Here is a 13,750-nt window from a genome sequence, read left to right on the forward strand (position 1 = left end):
TCAGAAGGGACTAGAGGGACTTACTGGCTCTCCAAAGTCAGTAAAGAAGCTTTGATCTGGAGACATATTGGTTGAAACATCCACATCCCAACACAGTGAACTCCTCTTGAATTCAAAGGCAATTGGGGATGTACCTATTGAGGTTACACCCCATGCTACCTTGAATTCATCATGAGGAGTTATTGTTGAAAAGGATTTGAAGAACATCCTCGAATGAGAGATTCTTGCTGGTCTCTCCACTCAAGGAATTTCTGCAGTGAGGCACATCTCCACTCGCAAAGACGGAGTTACACTGCTGACAACTATCCTCGTTTTGACATTTACATCACCACGTGCACCTGCCACCATTAAGGCAGGTTATCTGATTTTCAGGGTACAGCCGTACATTCCAAACCCTCTCCGATATTTCCAGTGCCAGAGGTTCGGCCAATCAAAGACTTCCTGTCGTAGTTCCCTGACGTGCTCGTTGTGGTGGCAAGGACCACGATGCCTATGAGTGTCACATGGACCCACATTGTGTCTACTGTAATGGTTCCCACCCTTCCTACTTTTGTTCTTGCCCAAAATGGTTGGAGGAAAAAGAGATGCAGCATTTGAAAACAACCCATAACATTAGTTATCCTGAGGCTCGGAAAGCGCTGTCCACCACTCCATCTCGGACATATGCTGCTGCACTTCGTTCCACAACTACAGTGGGAGTGCGGACAGACCTACCTCTCTGTACCTCCAAGAGAATCGTTTTCGAAACAAATGAAAAGCCTTTTGACCTCCATGGTTAAAAAGGTTGATGAATCGACTTCTACACCCATCTCTGTTCCTCCCATACAGTTCAACAAATGTCAAGATCCACATCATTCAGTTTCAAATACAGGCATTTCTTCTGATACATCTTTTTCTCCAATCCCATGATGCAAAACAATCATTTGTTTGCATTCTCAGTCACTGGAATCATCTTCCAACAACAAAGACCTGCCCAATCGACCCAGGGCAGGATCCATGGAGGTCGATAGACCTCCTCCGACTAAGGACAGTAAGGAAAAAAGACATGGTCATAAACAGAAGGGTTCTCCAGTCACTTCGCCTACCCATCATTAAAAATGGCCACCTTTATACAATGGAACTGTTGAGGTTTACGTTCTAATCTTGATAGCATTCACCTCTTTCCTTTTGAACTGACTGTCTTTATGAATATAATTGTCCCTTTACAGTGGTTGAACTGAAAATGGCCCTTTATTGGTCTGGCAGTACCTGATGATGTGGCCACCTTTATACAATGGAACTGTTGAGGTTTACGTTCTAATCTTGATGATACCAAAACACTAATTGCTTCCTACCATCCTATACTTTCCTTACAAGAAACATTTCTAAAACCTGGTGATACAGTAACCATTCGGCAGTTTTCTCTGTACAGAAATGACAGGCTGTGTGATGGACGAGTACATGGAATGGTGGCACTATTGGTTGATCAGCATGTGCCCACCCTGTCTTTGTCACTCAACACACCCTTGGAGGCTGTAGCCATCCGTGTTTCTTTGGGTCATACCATCACTGTTTGTTCTCTGTAACTGTCAGCTGGAGAGACATGTGATCAATGAGACCTTGATGCTCTCATTGAACAGTTGCTGTCTCCATTTCTAATCCTGGGGGACTTTAATGCACATAATCCCCTCTGGGGAAGTGCTGTTATTGATAGAAGGGGTTGCTCTGTAGAGCGCATGCTCTCTGATCACAATCTTTCTCTTTTTAATACTGGTTCTTCCACTTATTTTCATGCACCTAGTCAGTCCTTTACCACTATTGATCGCTTGGTTTGTTCCCCTTCATTATTTTTCCATTTTTCATGAAGGGTTGACAATAATCTACTAGGCAGTGATCATTTTCCGATTCTTTTGAGAGAGACTGGCCGTGGTCCATGCCACTCTACCCGCGTGCCCAGGTGGAAGCTGGATCAGGAAGACTGGTCCACTTTCACTGCTCTCGCAGAACTTGATCCTGTCAGCCATCAGTAGATGACTGTGTGGCAGCAGTAACTGACTGTATTATACAAGCAGCTGCTCAGTGTATTCCTAAAACCTCAACACGTTTTTCACGATATCCTTGTTCGTGGTAGAATCCTGCTTGCCACTTGGCACGGAAGGCTCAAAAACGGGCCTGGGATACTTTCCAAAGATATCCCACACTTTCGAACCACAATGCTTTCCAACGGGCCTGTGCACATGCTAGGTGGGGAAGACATCAAAGCCAGAAGAATTCACATCTAGCTTATCTTCTACCACCAGTTCCAAGGTCATATGGGACAGGATTTGAAAGGTCAGTGGGCACTACAATTTTGTCCCCCTCTCCATCTTACTCTCTGATAGCCATGAGATAGCTGATGTCCAGAACATCGCCAATACTTCTGCTTGTTCCTTCACCTTCTTGGCCATCAAGACTCGGGCATAGCATTCACCTCTTTCCTTTTGAACTGACTGTCTTTATGAATATAATTGTCCCTTTACAGTGGTTGAACTGAAAATGGCCCTTTATTGGTCTGGCAGTACCTGATGATGTACACTATGACATGCTGCGCTACCTCTCTCCTGCTTTTCTTGATATTCTTCTAATTGATTTTAACTGGATCTGGCAGGAGAATGTTTTTCCTGATGCCTGGTGCCAGGCTATTATCTTACCTTTCTCTTAACCTGGGAAAGATCCCAAGATTCCTTCACGCTACTATCCAATTGCTTTGACGAGCTGTCTCTGTAAGACCTTAGAGAGGATGGTTAATGCTTATCTTGTATGGTTCCTCAAATCAAAAAACCTTCTCTCGCCCACGTAGTGTGGGTTCCGACGACAGCATTCCACCACAGACCACCTAATTCGACTTGAAACATCAATCAGAGAAACCTTTCTCAAATGCCAACATCTTGTTTCAATATTCCTTGATATTGAGAAGGCTTATGACACAACATGGAGGTATGACATTTTGTGAGACCTCCATATATATGGGTTAGGTGGCCATTTACCCATGTTTATTATAAATTTTTTAATAGACAGGAGATTCCAAGTTTGTGTGGGTTCGACACTTTCCCGTTCTTTTGTACAGGAACTTGGGGTCCCTCAAGGCTGTGTCTTGAGTGTCACTTTTCAGTATAAAGATTAATGCCATCACTGAACAACTCCCTCTCGTGTCAGTCGTCGAACATGAGATATATTGAGTGGTAACTACAAACTGCCCTCAATCGTGTACTGAAGTGGACTACAGCAAACAGCTTTAATTTTTCTCTCTCTAAAACTGTTTGCATGCACGTTTGCTGCCAACGGTGTATTTATTCTGATCCTGAACTCCGTATCAGGGAAGTTTTGCTGCCAGTGGTCCCTGAGACCAAGTTCTTGGGGCTTATCATAAGCTGGCCTTTATACCACACTTAAAGCAGCTATGGGTCAAATGCACAAGAGCACTGAACATCCTCTATGTCCTATCTACTGCCAGTTGGAGAGCGGATCGATGTTCTGCATAAAAGATATATCGTGCTCTTATTCGTTAAAAACTCGACCATGGATCAGTGGTCCATGGCTCTGTCAGACCCTCGGCCTTAAAGATGCTGGACCCCATTCATCATCAAGGTCTTCAACTCTGCACTGGGGCTTTCCACACCTCCCCAGTTGAGAGCTTATATGTGGAATCTCACGAACCTTCTCTACACCTTCGCCGTTTGCAACTGTCTTTACTATATTCTTTGAAACTTCGCTCCTTACCAAAACATCCCACTTTGGGATATGTTTTCCTTCCTCAGTGGGCCTTACTTTTTCAAAACAGACGATCTGCCATTGCTCCTTTTGGCCTTTGCATCCAGGCACAATTGGATGAATTGGGTCTGTCCTTGGAAAACATTGCAGAATCCACTGATCAGCTCATCCCTCCATGGCTTATTACAGCCCCCAAATGTCACCTTTCTTTAAGTCATCTGAAAAAGGCAGATACTCCCAATTGGAAGTACCATTTTTTATTTACTGAACATCTTTTGAACAACCTTTTTATTCCAATTTATACGGATGGTTCAAAATCAGGTGACTCTGTGGGCTCTGCTATGGTTTGTTGCAGTTTGGTGGTTGTGCAGAATCCCTCTACAGCTTCTGTGTTCACTGCTGAACTGTACACCATATCTCTTGCCCTGGATCATATTGAAGCTGAGCAGTACTCCGACTGCACTATTTATACTGACTACCTAAGTTCTCTGCTGGCCTTGGAATCACTTCACATTGGCTCACACCCTGTTCTCGCTGATATTCAAAACTAACTGGCCCATTTCTCATTAACATCTACTTTTATCCATTTTTTCTGGATACCAGGCCACGTTGGTATTCACGGCAATGCGCTTGCAGACATGGCAGCTAAATCTATCTGCTCTGGCACTGTCACCACTGTGCCTATTCCCTACATAGACTATGGTCCTGTATTCAAGGCTCGGTTTTGTGCAAGCTGGCAGTCCACTTGGAGTGAGCAACGTGACAACTAGCTTTTTGAAATGAAACCCTATATTGGGCTTTGGCCGTCTAGCTTCCGTAAGATTTGGAAGGAGGAAGTTCTTCTGACTAGACTATGCATTGGTCACAGTTTTTTGACTCATCATTTTCTTTTATCTGGAACTGATGCACCAGTGTGTAGTTTGTGTAACACTCAAATCACTGTGAGCCACATTTTACTTTCCTGCCATCATTACGACTCTCAACGATGGCACTATTTTAACTATCTTCTCTCCCAGGGTTTTTTGTAACATTGGACAGTGTGATGGTGACACTGTCCACCTTGATAAAGTTTTTAGTTTTTTAATGGCCATTAATCTTTTTAACCTCATTTAAGTGTTTGATATTCATTCATTACACCTTTTTAATTGTGGTTACCTTTTCAGAGTCTCAATCTCTCCAGTTTAATTTGACGTTGTAAAATGGCCAGAACATTAAATAACTCGACACCAGGACTGGAAAGGCCAACTTAAGGTGACTAACACTGCTGTTTGAACTACCCGTTAGTCATCCTGGCGAGTTGTTATTACTCTTTTGCTGCATGTCATTTAACACTTTTATTACTTTTCCTTTTAGTACTGGCCATAATGACACATAACCTGGAACCAGGACTGGAAAGACCAACTTCAGGTGACTGAGAGTGGTTCTTGTACTTACCTGTTAGTCTTCCTGGCAGGTTATGATCATTACCATTCTGCTACAGGAAGACCTCTTCAACTTTGTAGACTGGATGTCAACATTGGTTTTATGCCATTTTCTGTTTGAATTGCTGTTTTGTTTATACCTTTGTTTCCTTTTACGAATTCTACTCCATTTACTTGACTTTATCTTTTTTACTGGACATTTGGCTACTCATTGTTACAATTTTGCTATGTATCTTTTAAAACTACTATTCTTTTACATTTTGATACTGGTTGCTATGACACATAACCCGGAACCAGGACTGGAAAGACCAACTTCAGGTGACTGACGGTGGTTCTTGAACTTACCTGTTAGTCTTCCTGGCAGGTTATGATCATTACCTTTTTGCTGGAGTAAATACCTTACAACTTCTTATACTCTGCCTTCTATCTTAACATTGTAGACTAGGTGTCAAATTGGTTTTATCCTTTTTTGTTTTACCTTCATTTCCATTTATGTCTATTACTACATTTATTTATTTTTTTATTTATTTTTTTACATTTTTACCGAATGTCTGGCGCAGATAGCCTCGCTGCTTTGTGCCATAAAACACGAAATCAATCAATCAATCAATCTAAGCCTCATAATTTCCAACCTTGTATAATACATGATATTTACACAGGTGAAGAGTATACCTAGCTCAGAAGTGGTGTGGCTCCCTTCTTCTGATCTTTGGATCTATTTCTCTCATTATCAGGGGCATCTTTTGGACTCTTTCAGAGGAACTTCTTTTTTCTCCATCACACTGGTCCTTTCTCCTTCTCAGTATAGAATTCTAGCTGATCTTGAGATTGGAGGTAAATACTGTGTGGAAAGTTATAATTTTCCAATGCTGAAAATGTATTTTCAATAAGTACTGACATCCTGTCACACTTTCCACCTTTCCTCCCATCTTCTCTGGTACTCGCACCTTCTGCCAAACTTCATAGTGAAGGTTCAGTGAAGGAATGTAGATAGAGTCACATGCATCACATTAACACGTAATGCTGCAGTTGGTTAAAAGATGATGTATGATGATACACATGAGAGATGTGTTGGAATGTAGTAATTCTAATGAAGGAGGATTGTAAGGTTTGTAGTTTGTTAAAGGAACAGATATAGAGGGCAGCACTGAATGAGAAATTACAAAAAGTTTAATATCTTTATTTACTGTATAATTATCAACATCTCACTCTCAAAATGATGAAAATATTGCATATAATATTAAGTACTGAATTAGCTTTGCTCAGAAGTTTTTCTTGTATATTATTATCTAAATGTATTATAAAAAAATATTTTGTTCAGTATAATGTTAAACATTTTTATGCATAATTTTTCATTATAGATGTCACTATTGAAATTGCAGTAGATTCTTTTTCAAAAACTTATAGCCCATCACTGATGAGTGGAATACTGTTTTTAGTTTGTTGTCAAGCACAGTTTATATTCTTATCTTTCAGTTACCTGATGTTGCCAAATCTATATATGTTGTAATTCAAAACAGTTTAGAAGTCATTCAGTGCATAAACTGAGTTAGAAAAATATGCTTTAATATTGGAAAAATTAGGCTTTACATTTGCAAATATCTGGAAAAAAACTATTTAAGTATTGTATAAGTGTTATTTGTGCAATCAGAAAAACATACAAAATAGTGGGATTTATTAGCTTAGAATTTGAGTTCACCTAACATTAGAACGATAAGGTTTTCATTTTTATCTTTAAAAGTGCAGTTTGAAACAGTACGTAATAAGTGAACAAAATATTTTCTATCACATTTTTAGTTCTTATGTTTTCAGTAATGAATGAACAAAATATTAAGTATGTTCTGAGTTCATATGTTTGTATATAATGATTTACAGAAAGAACGGAGCAACTGTTTTTGACAAGTCAGACAGCTAGAACCTTGGATCTGTAACAAGATTTCAAAAGTACTGAGAAGTAGCATGTACAGATAGTTTGCAAACTGATACGTGTAAATACATATGATCATAATGAATGTATAGAACAATGGGAAATTAATCAGGTGTTGTTGTCCAACTGGTTGATTATCAGAAATCATGAGTGATGAAGGTAAGAATCGAATTGAGCTTAATATATTGCTCAGTAGATTTGATTAAAGTTTTTATACAGAGTTTAATAGCAGATAATTTTATTTTTATAGTAATAGAAATGATTTACTTCAGTCTGACAAAATTAGTTTGTAAGCAGTAATAGCAGTTGTTTATTGCTTCAATGAGAAAACTACCCATTTAAACTGAATATTAAAATAAATGTACATAAGAAGGTCTGAGATTAAGCTTAGATACACAAATGTACGTACTGTTTGACATGAAGTGATATTTAACATATGTTCTGGATGGAATTAGATCACAACAATGTGAATGTATGATGTGCAATGCATATATTAGAAATCATTGTGTTTATGCACATTTTGTTTATTTTTAAATATTACTCTATAATACTTTTGAACAGTGTATGTGTAAGTAGCTACTAAATTGTGAAGTCAACTTTAATTGACTTATCCCATGTTGTTGTAGCTGAAACAAAAAAAATTTGCAAAAATATATACCTAACTCTTTGCAAAATATTATATTTCAGCTACACAAACATGGGGCAAGTCAATTAAAGTTGGCTTCACATTTTAGTTACTTCTTACATGTATATTGTTCACAAATAATAATAATAATATGACAAAATAACACTTTGTCATTTGTTTAGCATGTTTACAGAGATACAATGGTTTCTAAAAGTTAAACAAAATTACATACAAGTCCTGAATTGTGCAAGAAGTAATCACCAAATATTGACCACACATGCATTTGTACATGATACATTGTATAACAAAAATATTTAAATGCCCTTCAAAACATATAAATTATCATTTGTATAAAATAGTGTAGATGCTTACTCTCATTTATTTTAGTTTTGCTTCTGGTAGAATACTTGTGAAAGTAGTTTGTACAACTGGGGAACCATCATTTTCTGGAAAATTCCCTAGTTGTTGATAGGCTTTATGCAGAGATAGTCACAAACACAAATGGCTGATAAGCTGAATGTAAATTGAAGTAATATTTCATGTGTATGAAAATAATTCCCACTGCATGAAGATACTGCTAAAGAACCAGTAGAAGGTCTACCTCTGGTCACAATCCCATGATTGTAGCTGACCATTTTGTGTCATTTTTGGTCCAATCTGACTATTTTTGGATCTCTGTGTTGTTACACTAGGTTGGTATTAGGCTCAACAATATGCTGATACCAGTAGCATTTGAAATGGTGTTGTAAACATGCCTCTTGAATACTGTTTTAATGAAGTCTTGTTCTTTTTAAATATGAGTCAAGATTTAGCTTACTCTGTGACTTATATTGTACATTCTTCTTTGGGATGGAGGAATGGAACACATAACTAGTTGGTCCATGCAGATCATCAAAAGGGAATCTTATTGTGGTGGACAAGAATTTCCATAATTGGAAACAAATATCTCCATGTGTTTGAGGGTAATATTGTCAGTGGCCAGAGATATAGGGATGAGATCATGGTTTTCTATGTTAGGTAATAAGCAGGTTCAGTAGAAGATAACTTCCTTTTTATGGACAATAATGCTCATCTAAACAGCACATGTTACCATCTCATACCTGTAAGACTATCCCATCTCCTAGAGTATGTTTATGATTCTTTAGGAGGATGTGTTACCTCTCCTCTAGACAGGAAAAATGCTCTGGTATATCAATGGACTCCTTTTTGCCTTCTGGTTATGTAAATCATCTTGTAAATTGTATATATAAATGCTCTAAATTGTACACAGTCTTGAAGGGAGACCAGCCACCACCAATAAATATCTGTAACTTGTATTCAATTTTTCGTTTTGGGGGGATCCTTGCTTTTCTTTGGACCCTTGTTAAAAATCAAGCTACAATTACTTTTATATAAATTGTTGCCCAAATTTAGTAAATAAAACTTGTACTAATTTGCCATTCTTATAATTTTAGTTTAACTTGGACCAGTGATGTTTTGTGATTTTCAGAAGTCTTCTAGTTGTTAAGTGTGTGATATAATACAGTGTTATAAGTTTTAATAGGGCTTTATTGTGTTACTGTAACATAAAAATTTTATATAAGCAGTAATATCTGTATTTAAAGGATCTGAACACCATAAAGAGGGGGGAGTGACACTTTCACTTTCATTCTAATTTAACCATTCTGTGTATTAAAATTCTTGACAATAAGTTAAAAAAGGCAAGGCAGCAGATTATTTTTAAACTTCATTTAAAAAACAACACAACTTTTATTTTCTCCTATCACTTAGTTATTTATATTATAACTATGACAGATTATAAGATGTTCTATGTTGTTTTTTTTGTAGGTGAAGACCCTTACCTGTTAGAGCGCCAGGCTCTGGTTTCACATCTTTTAGATGCTGTTAAACAGGTTAGTGTTGTATTCTTAATATGAGTACTAGGTTTCATGAGAAGTGGAGTAGTATTAAACCCTTTTGTATGTTTAAAATGTGTTACTTTATCTAGAAGCTTCTTCACAAAAGTTTGATACAATACAGATAACTAATTCTCAGCTCTCTTTTGTTTGTTTGAAATTTAGGTTGGTCCATCTAGGTGTGGACTCTTGTATGTGGTGAAGGGACCTTTCAGGGAAGGTTCTGTTCTTTCAATTTTACCTTCTCTAAGATCTAAACATCCGCCCACACATTTGCTTTGCGTGGTGACCCATGAAGGGGAGGAGAAGATCCTGGTGGTTGAGGGGTTCAACCCTAACACACCACTTTGGCCTTAAATTCCTGTAGACAGGTGGCCTTGGGATGGCCCCCATTGGGTCAGTCGGCTGGTCCACTTGCCTTAGGGTCAACTAAGTACGAGTGTTGGATGTTCTCAACAGGTGTTGTGGACATTGTATCTGATGCTGGTGTTTGGTTATAATGCTCACAAAACCCTGGCATTGCAGCAGTGTCCTTGTTTGATATTGTAGTGCATCTCCTCATAGGGCTTCATGTTGGGTGGGGCTAGTGGGTGCCAAAATTTTCTCTTTTTATTATGAATCATCCAAATAAAAAATAGTAAAAAAACAGTCCATAGGAAAATAACCACATCTTGAAGATTCTGAGCAGCAAACTTCAACATCTCTTAACACCTGTTGTATCTCATTTTCTTATCCTACATTCTCTTACAGAGAAACCTTTTGGGCAAATGTCTCACTTTTTCATTCAGAAGGGACTAGAGGAACTTGCTGGCTCTCCAAAGTCAGTAAAGAAGCTTTGATCTAGTGACAAATTGGTGGAAACATCCACATCTCAACACAGTGAACGTCTTTTGCATTCAAAAGCAATTGGGGATATACCTATTGAGGTTACACCTCATGCTACTTTGAATTCTTCACAAGGAGTTGTTGCTGTGAGGGATTTCAAGAACATCCCCAAGTCAGAGATTCTCGCTGGTTTCTTCACTCAAGGAATTTCTGCAGTGAAGCATATCTCCACTTGCAAAGATGGAATTATGATGCCAACCAATATCCTCATTCTAACATTTACATCACTACGTCCACCTGCCACTATCAAGGCAAATTATCTTAATTGCAAGGTACAGCCATACATTCTAAACTCTCTTCAATGTTTCCAGTGTAAGCAGTTTGGTCACTCAAAGACATTATGTCTGGGTTCTTTGACATGCGTTCGTTGTGGTGGCAAGGACCACAATGCCTATGAGTGTGAAATGGACCCTCATTTCATCAATTGCAATAACTCTTACCTGTCCTCTAAAATGAGGGGTTCGAGTCTCCTCAGTGGGCTCAGCAGATAGCCCGATATTGCTTTGCAATTACAAAACACACACACACTCACTCGTCCTATTTTCATTCCTAACCTGAATGGTTGGAAGAAAGAGAGGTGCAGCATTTGAAAACAATTCATAACATTGCTTATCCTGAGGCTTGAAAGTTGCTGTCCACCACTTCATCTCGGACATATGCTGCTGCACTTCATTCCACTACTACAGTGGGAATACGGATAGATCTCTCTGTGCCTCCAAAAGAATCTCTCTCAAAAAAAACCAAATGAAAATCTTTTGACCTTAAAGTGGCCACCTTAATACAATGGAACTGTCGAAGGTTACATTCTAATCTGGATGACATCAAAACACTGTTTGCTTTCAACCATCCTGTATGTCTTTCCTTACAGGAATCATTTCTGAAACCTGCCAATACAGTCACCATTAAGCAGTTTTCTTTGTACAGAAATTACAGGCTGTGTGATGGACAAGTGCATGGAGGGGTGGCACTGTTGGTTGATTAGCATGTGGCCACCCTGTCTTTGCCATCCCACATACCCTTGGAGGCAATAGCCATCCATGTTTCCTTGGGTCATACCATCACTGTTTGTTCTTTCTACCTGTCGCCTGGAGAGACCTATGATCAATTGGACCTTAATGTTCTCATTGAACAGTTGCTGTCTCTATTTTTAATCCTGGGGGGACTATAGTGGGCATCATCCCCTCTGGGGAAGTACTGATATTGATAAGAGGGGTTGCTCTGTAAAGCATATGCTCTCTGATCACAACCTTTCTCTTTTCAGTACTGGTTCTTCTACTTATTTTCATGCACTTAGTTAGTCCTTTACTGATATTGATCTCTCAATTTTCTCCTCTTCACTATTCTCCCATTTTTCATGGAGGGTTGACAATAATCCATGAGGCAGTGATCATTTTGATGTAATCTTGAGAGAGGTTTGGTACACTGCTGTAATTTTTAATGATGTTACATTGTTTACATTACCTATTCGTGAACTCTAAGCTGTTTTCATATGTTTATGTTATGTATAAAGTATTTTATCCTTCTTGATTTGGGATAATATATTAGACTACTTGCATATTTGCTATTTATGTGTCAAGTATATTGCTTATTAAGGATATAACTGCTATTTCTGGATTTCATAACAAGGCGTGGGTAGCTCAGAAGGACGTATATAATGCTACCTTCCATCATTTTCCCATCTCTCTACATACAGAGCTCTATTCAGTGCCAGATGCTTCTAAAAATCATACTGTACACATAAAGGTTTACAAATATATGCCTATTTACCATGCGAAATAAACGGGAGTTGCCTCACAGTAGATAAAATAAAATTGCCATTTCCAGCCATTATAGAGGAAAGTACAATTTGAATATTGGTCAAGGTTTTAAAATTATGATTTTTGTGTTAAAAAAAAGGTAAAATAGAGGAAGAAAAAACATTTTACCCAACTCTAGAATGCTCTGGTGTGTTGATTCAGTGCAGAAGTTGTATAGTTTGTTTTGTTGCATTGCAAAAAAGGATATGGCATGAAAAAAGCTTGAATTTAACTTTCTGTAGGTTATGTAGCTTCTTCAAATAAAATATTTTTATGTATAATATTTCCATGAATTTTGAGGATTTAAACATATTTTATTAAAATATTTATTTTTTATATCTCCCTACATTCATTAACACTTTATTGGAAAGTTATTTTATGAAATTGTAAATGTTATTTTATTTTTCAAAACATGCACAATTTTACTGTGTACAATTTCATTATATATAATCACTGTGGTTATATTTAAGTCAGCTTTTTTAAAATTATTAAGTAGAATATTTCATTTAATGTGTATAATAAATTTTCATCTGATTTTAAATTAAGTGTTGTATATATTTACACACACATACATTTATAAGTAAGTTTTCTTTCATTTTTTAAGACCTTTACAAAGTTGGTGGTTGGGAGTTCTATACTGTAGAAGTTTTGGGTGGTTATGTTTATAGTTTTAAAACTTTAATTGTGATTGCCTTCCCACATCTTGCTGCAGACAGCAAAAGACAGTATGAGGTGAGACAGTGTGGTTTTAAGAACTTACATACTCTTGTGTTGGTTTTCCATGATTGTCAACTTATTTAACTCTAATATTTTGCATTTTACATGATAGAAAGGATATCCCCAATGCTTTTAGGGTGTTATTACTCCAAGCTTTATCTGACATAACTAGATGACTATCCAGTAATGAAAATAATTGCATTACGTGATTATAAATATTTTGTTGTTTAATAATGCTGATCTAAATTGTCTGTTAGGAATACTTGTAATTGATTATTATTGAAATGTTTGTGTGTGTGTGTGTGAGATAATGGTCTTAAAAATTATGGATCAAGGCCTCAAAGTTACAGATCTAAACTATATAATGTATTATGATTAGTATCATTGCTTAAGCAGAAGTGCAACCTCCCATCAGAATATGGTTTTATTTATAAATGCATTCTGATCATTAGACTGTATATTATCTTGATTCATACATTTTAAGATCAGCCTGTGTGCCATTATTCTGTTTTACTCCATCATCAGCATTCTATTGATTTCTTGATACATTTTATATGTTTTAAAAATTTTAGTTATATGTTTACCTAGTTACAGTAGCATGTAAAATGTATACTTGTTGATGGAGAGACACTTCTTTCTTGACTCTAATTTGCCACTGTCTCATAGTAAAATTTATCTTTAGTTTTATGTATCATATATGTATGTTACATTTCTAAAAATGTATAAATCTGTTTTTACTCACAAGGTCAGTGACG

The 13,750-nt window shown here is 37.3% G+C and overlaps 1 protein-coding gene across 3 annotated transcripts in view; it reads left to right on the forward strand.

Moving 5' to 3' along the window:
* The window catches only part of LOC143222337 (sorting nexin-29-like), a 30,916-nt gene that overhangs the window by 4,392 nt on the left and 12,774 nt on the right, over positions 1-13,750 (forward strand). For all 3 annotated transcript variants that reach the window (XM_076448754.1, XM_076448756.1, XM_076448755.1), the window contains exons 2-3: positions 7,026-7,236; positions 9,530-9,594. In XM_076448754.1, the coding sequence (XP_076304869.1) occupies positions 7,224-7,236; positions 9,530-9,594 (78 nt within the window). In that variant the 5' untranslated portion in view covers positions 7,026-7,223. The remainder of the gene's footprint in view (positions 1-7,025; positions 7,237-9,529; positions 9,595-13,750) is intronic.

Source organism: Tachypleus tridentatus, chromosome 8, assembly GCF_004210375.1.
Source record: "Tachypleus tridentatus isolate NWPU-2018 chromosome 8, ASM421037v1, whole genome shotgun sequence".
In the NCBI taxonomy this organism is placed as follows: Eukaryota; Metazoa; Arthropoda; class Merostomata; order Xiphosura; family Limulidae; genus Tachypleus; species Tachypleus tridentatus.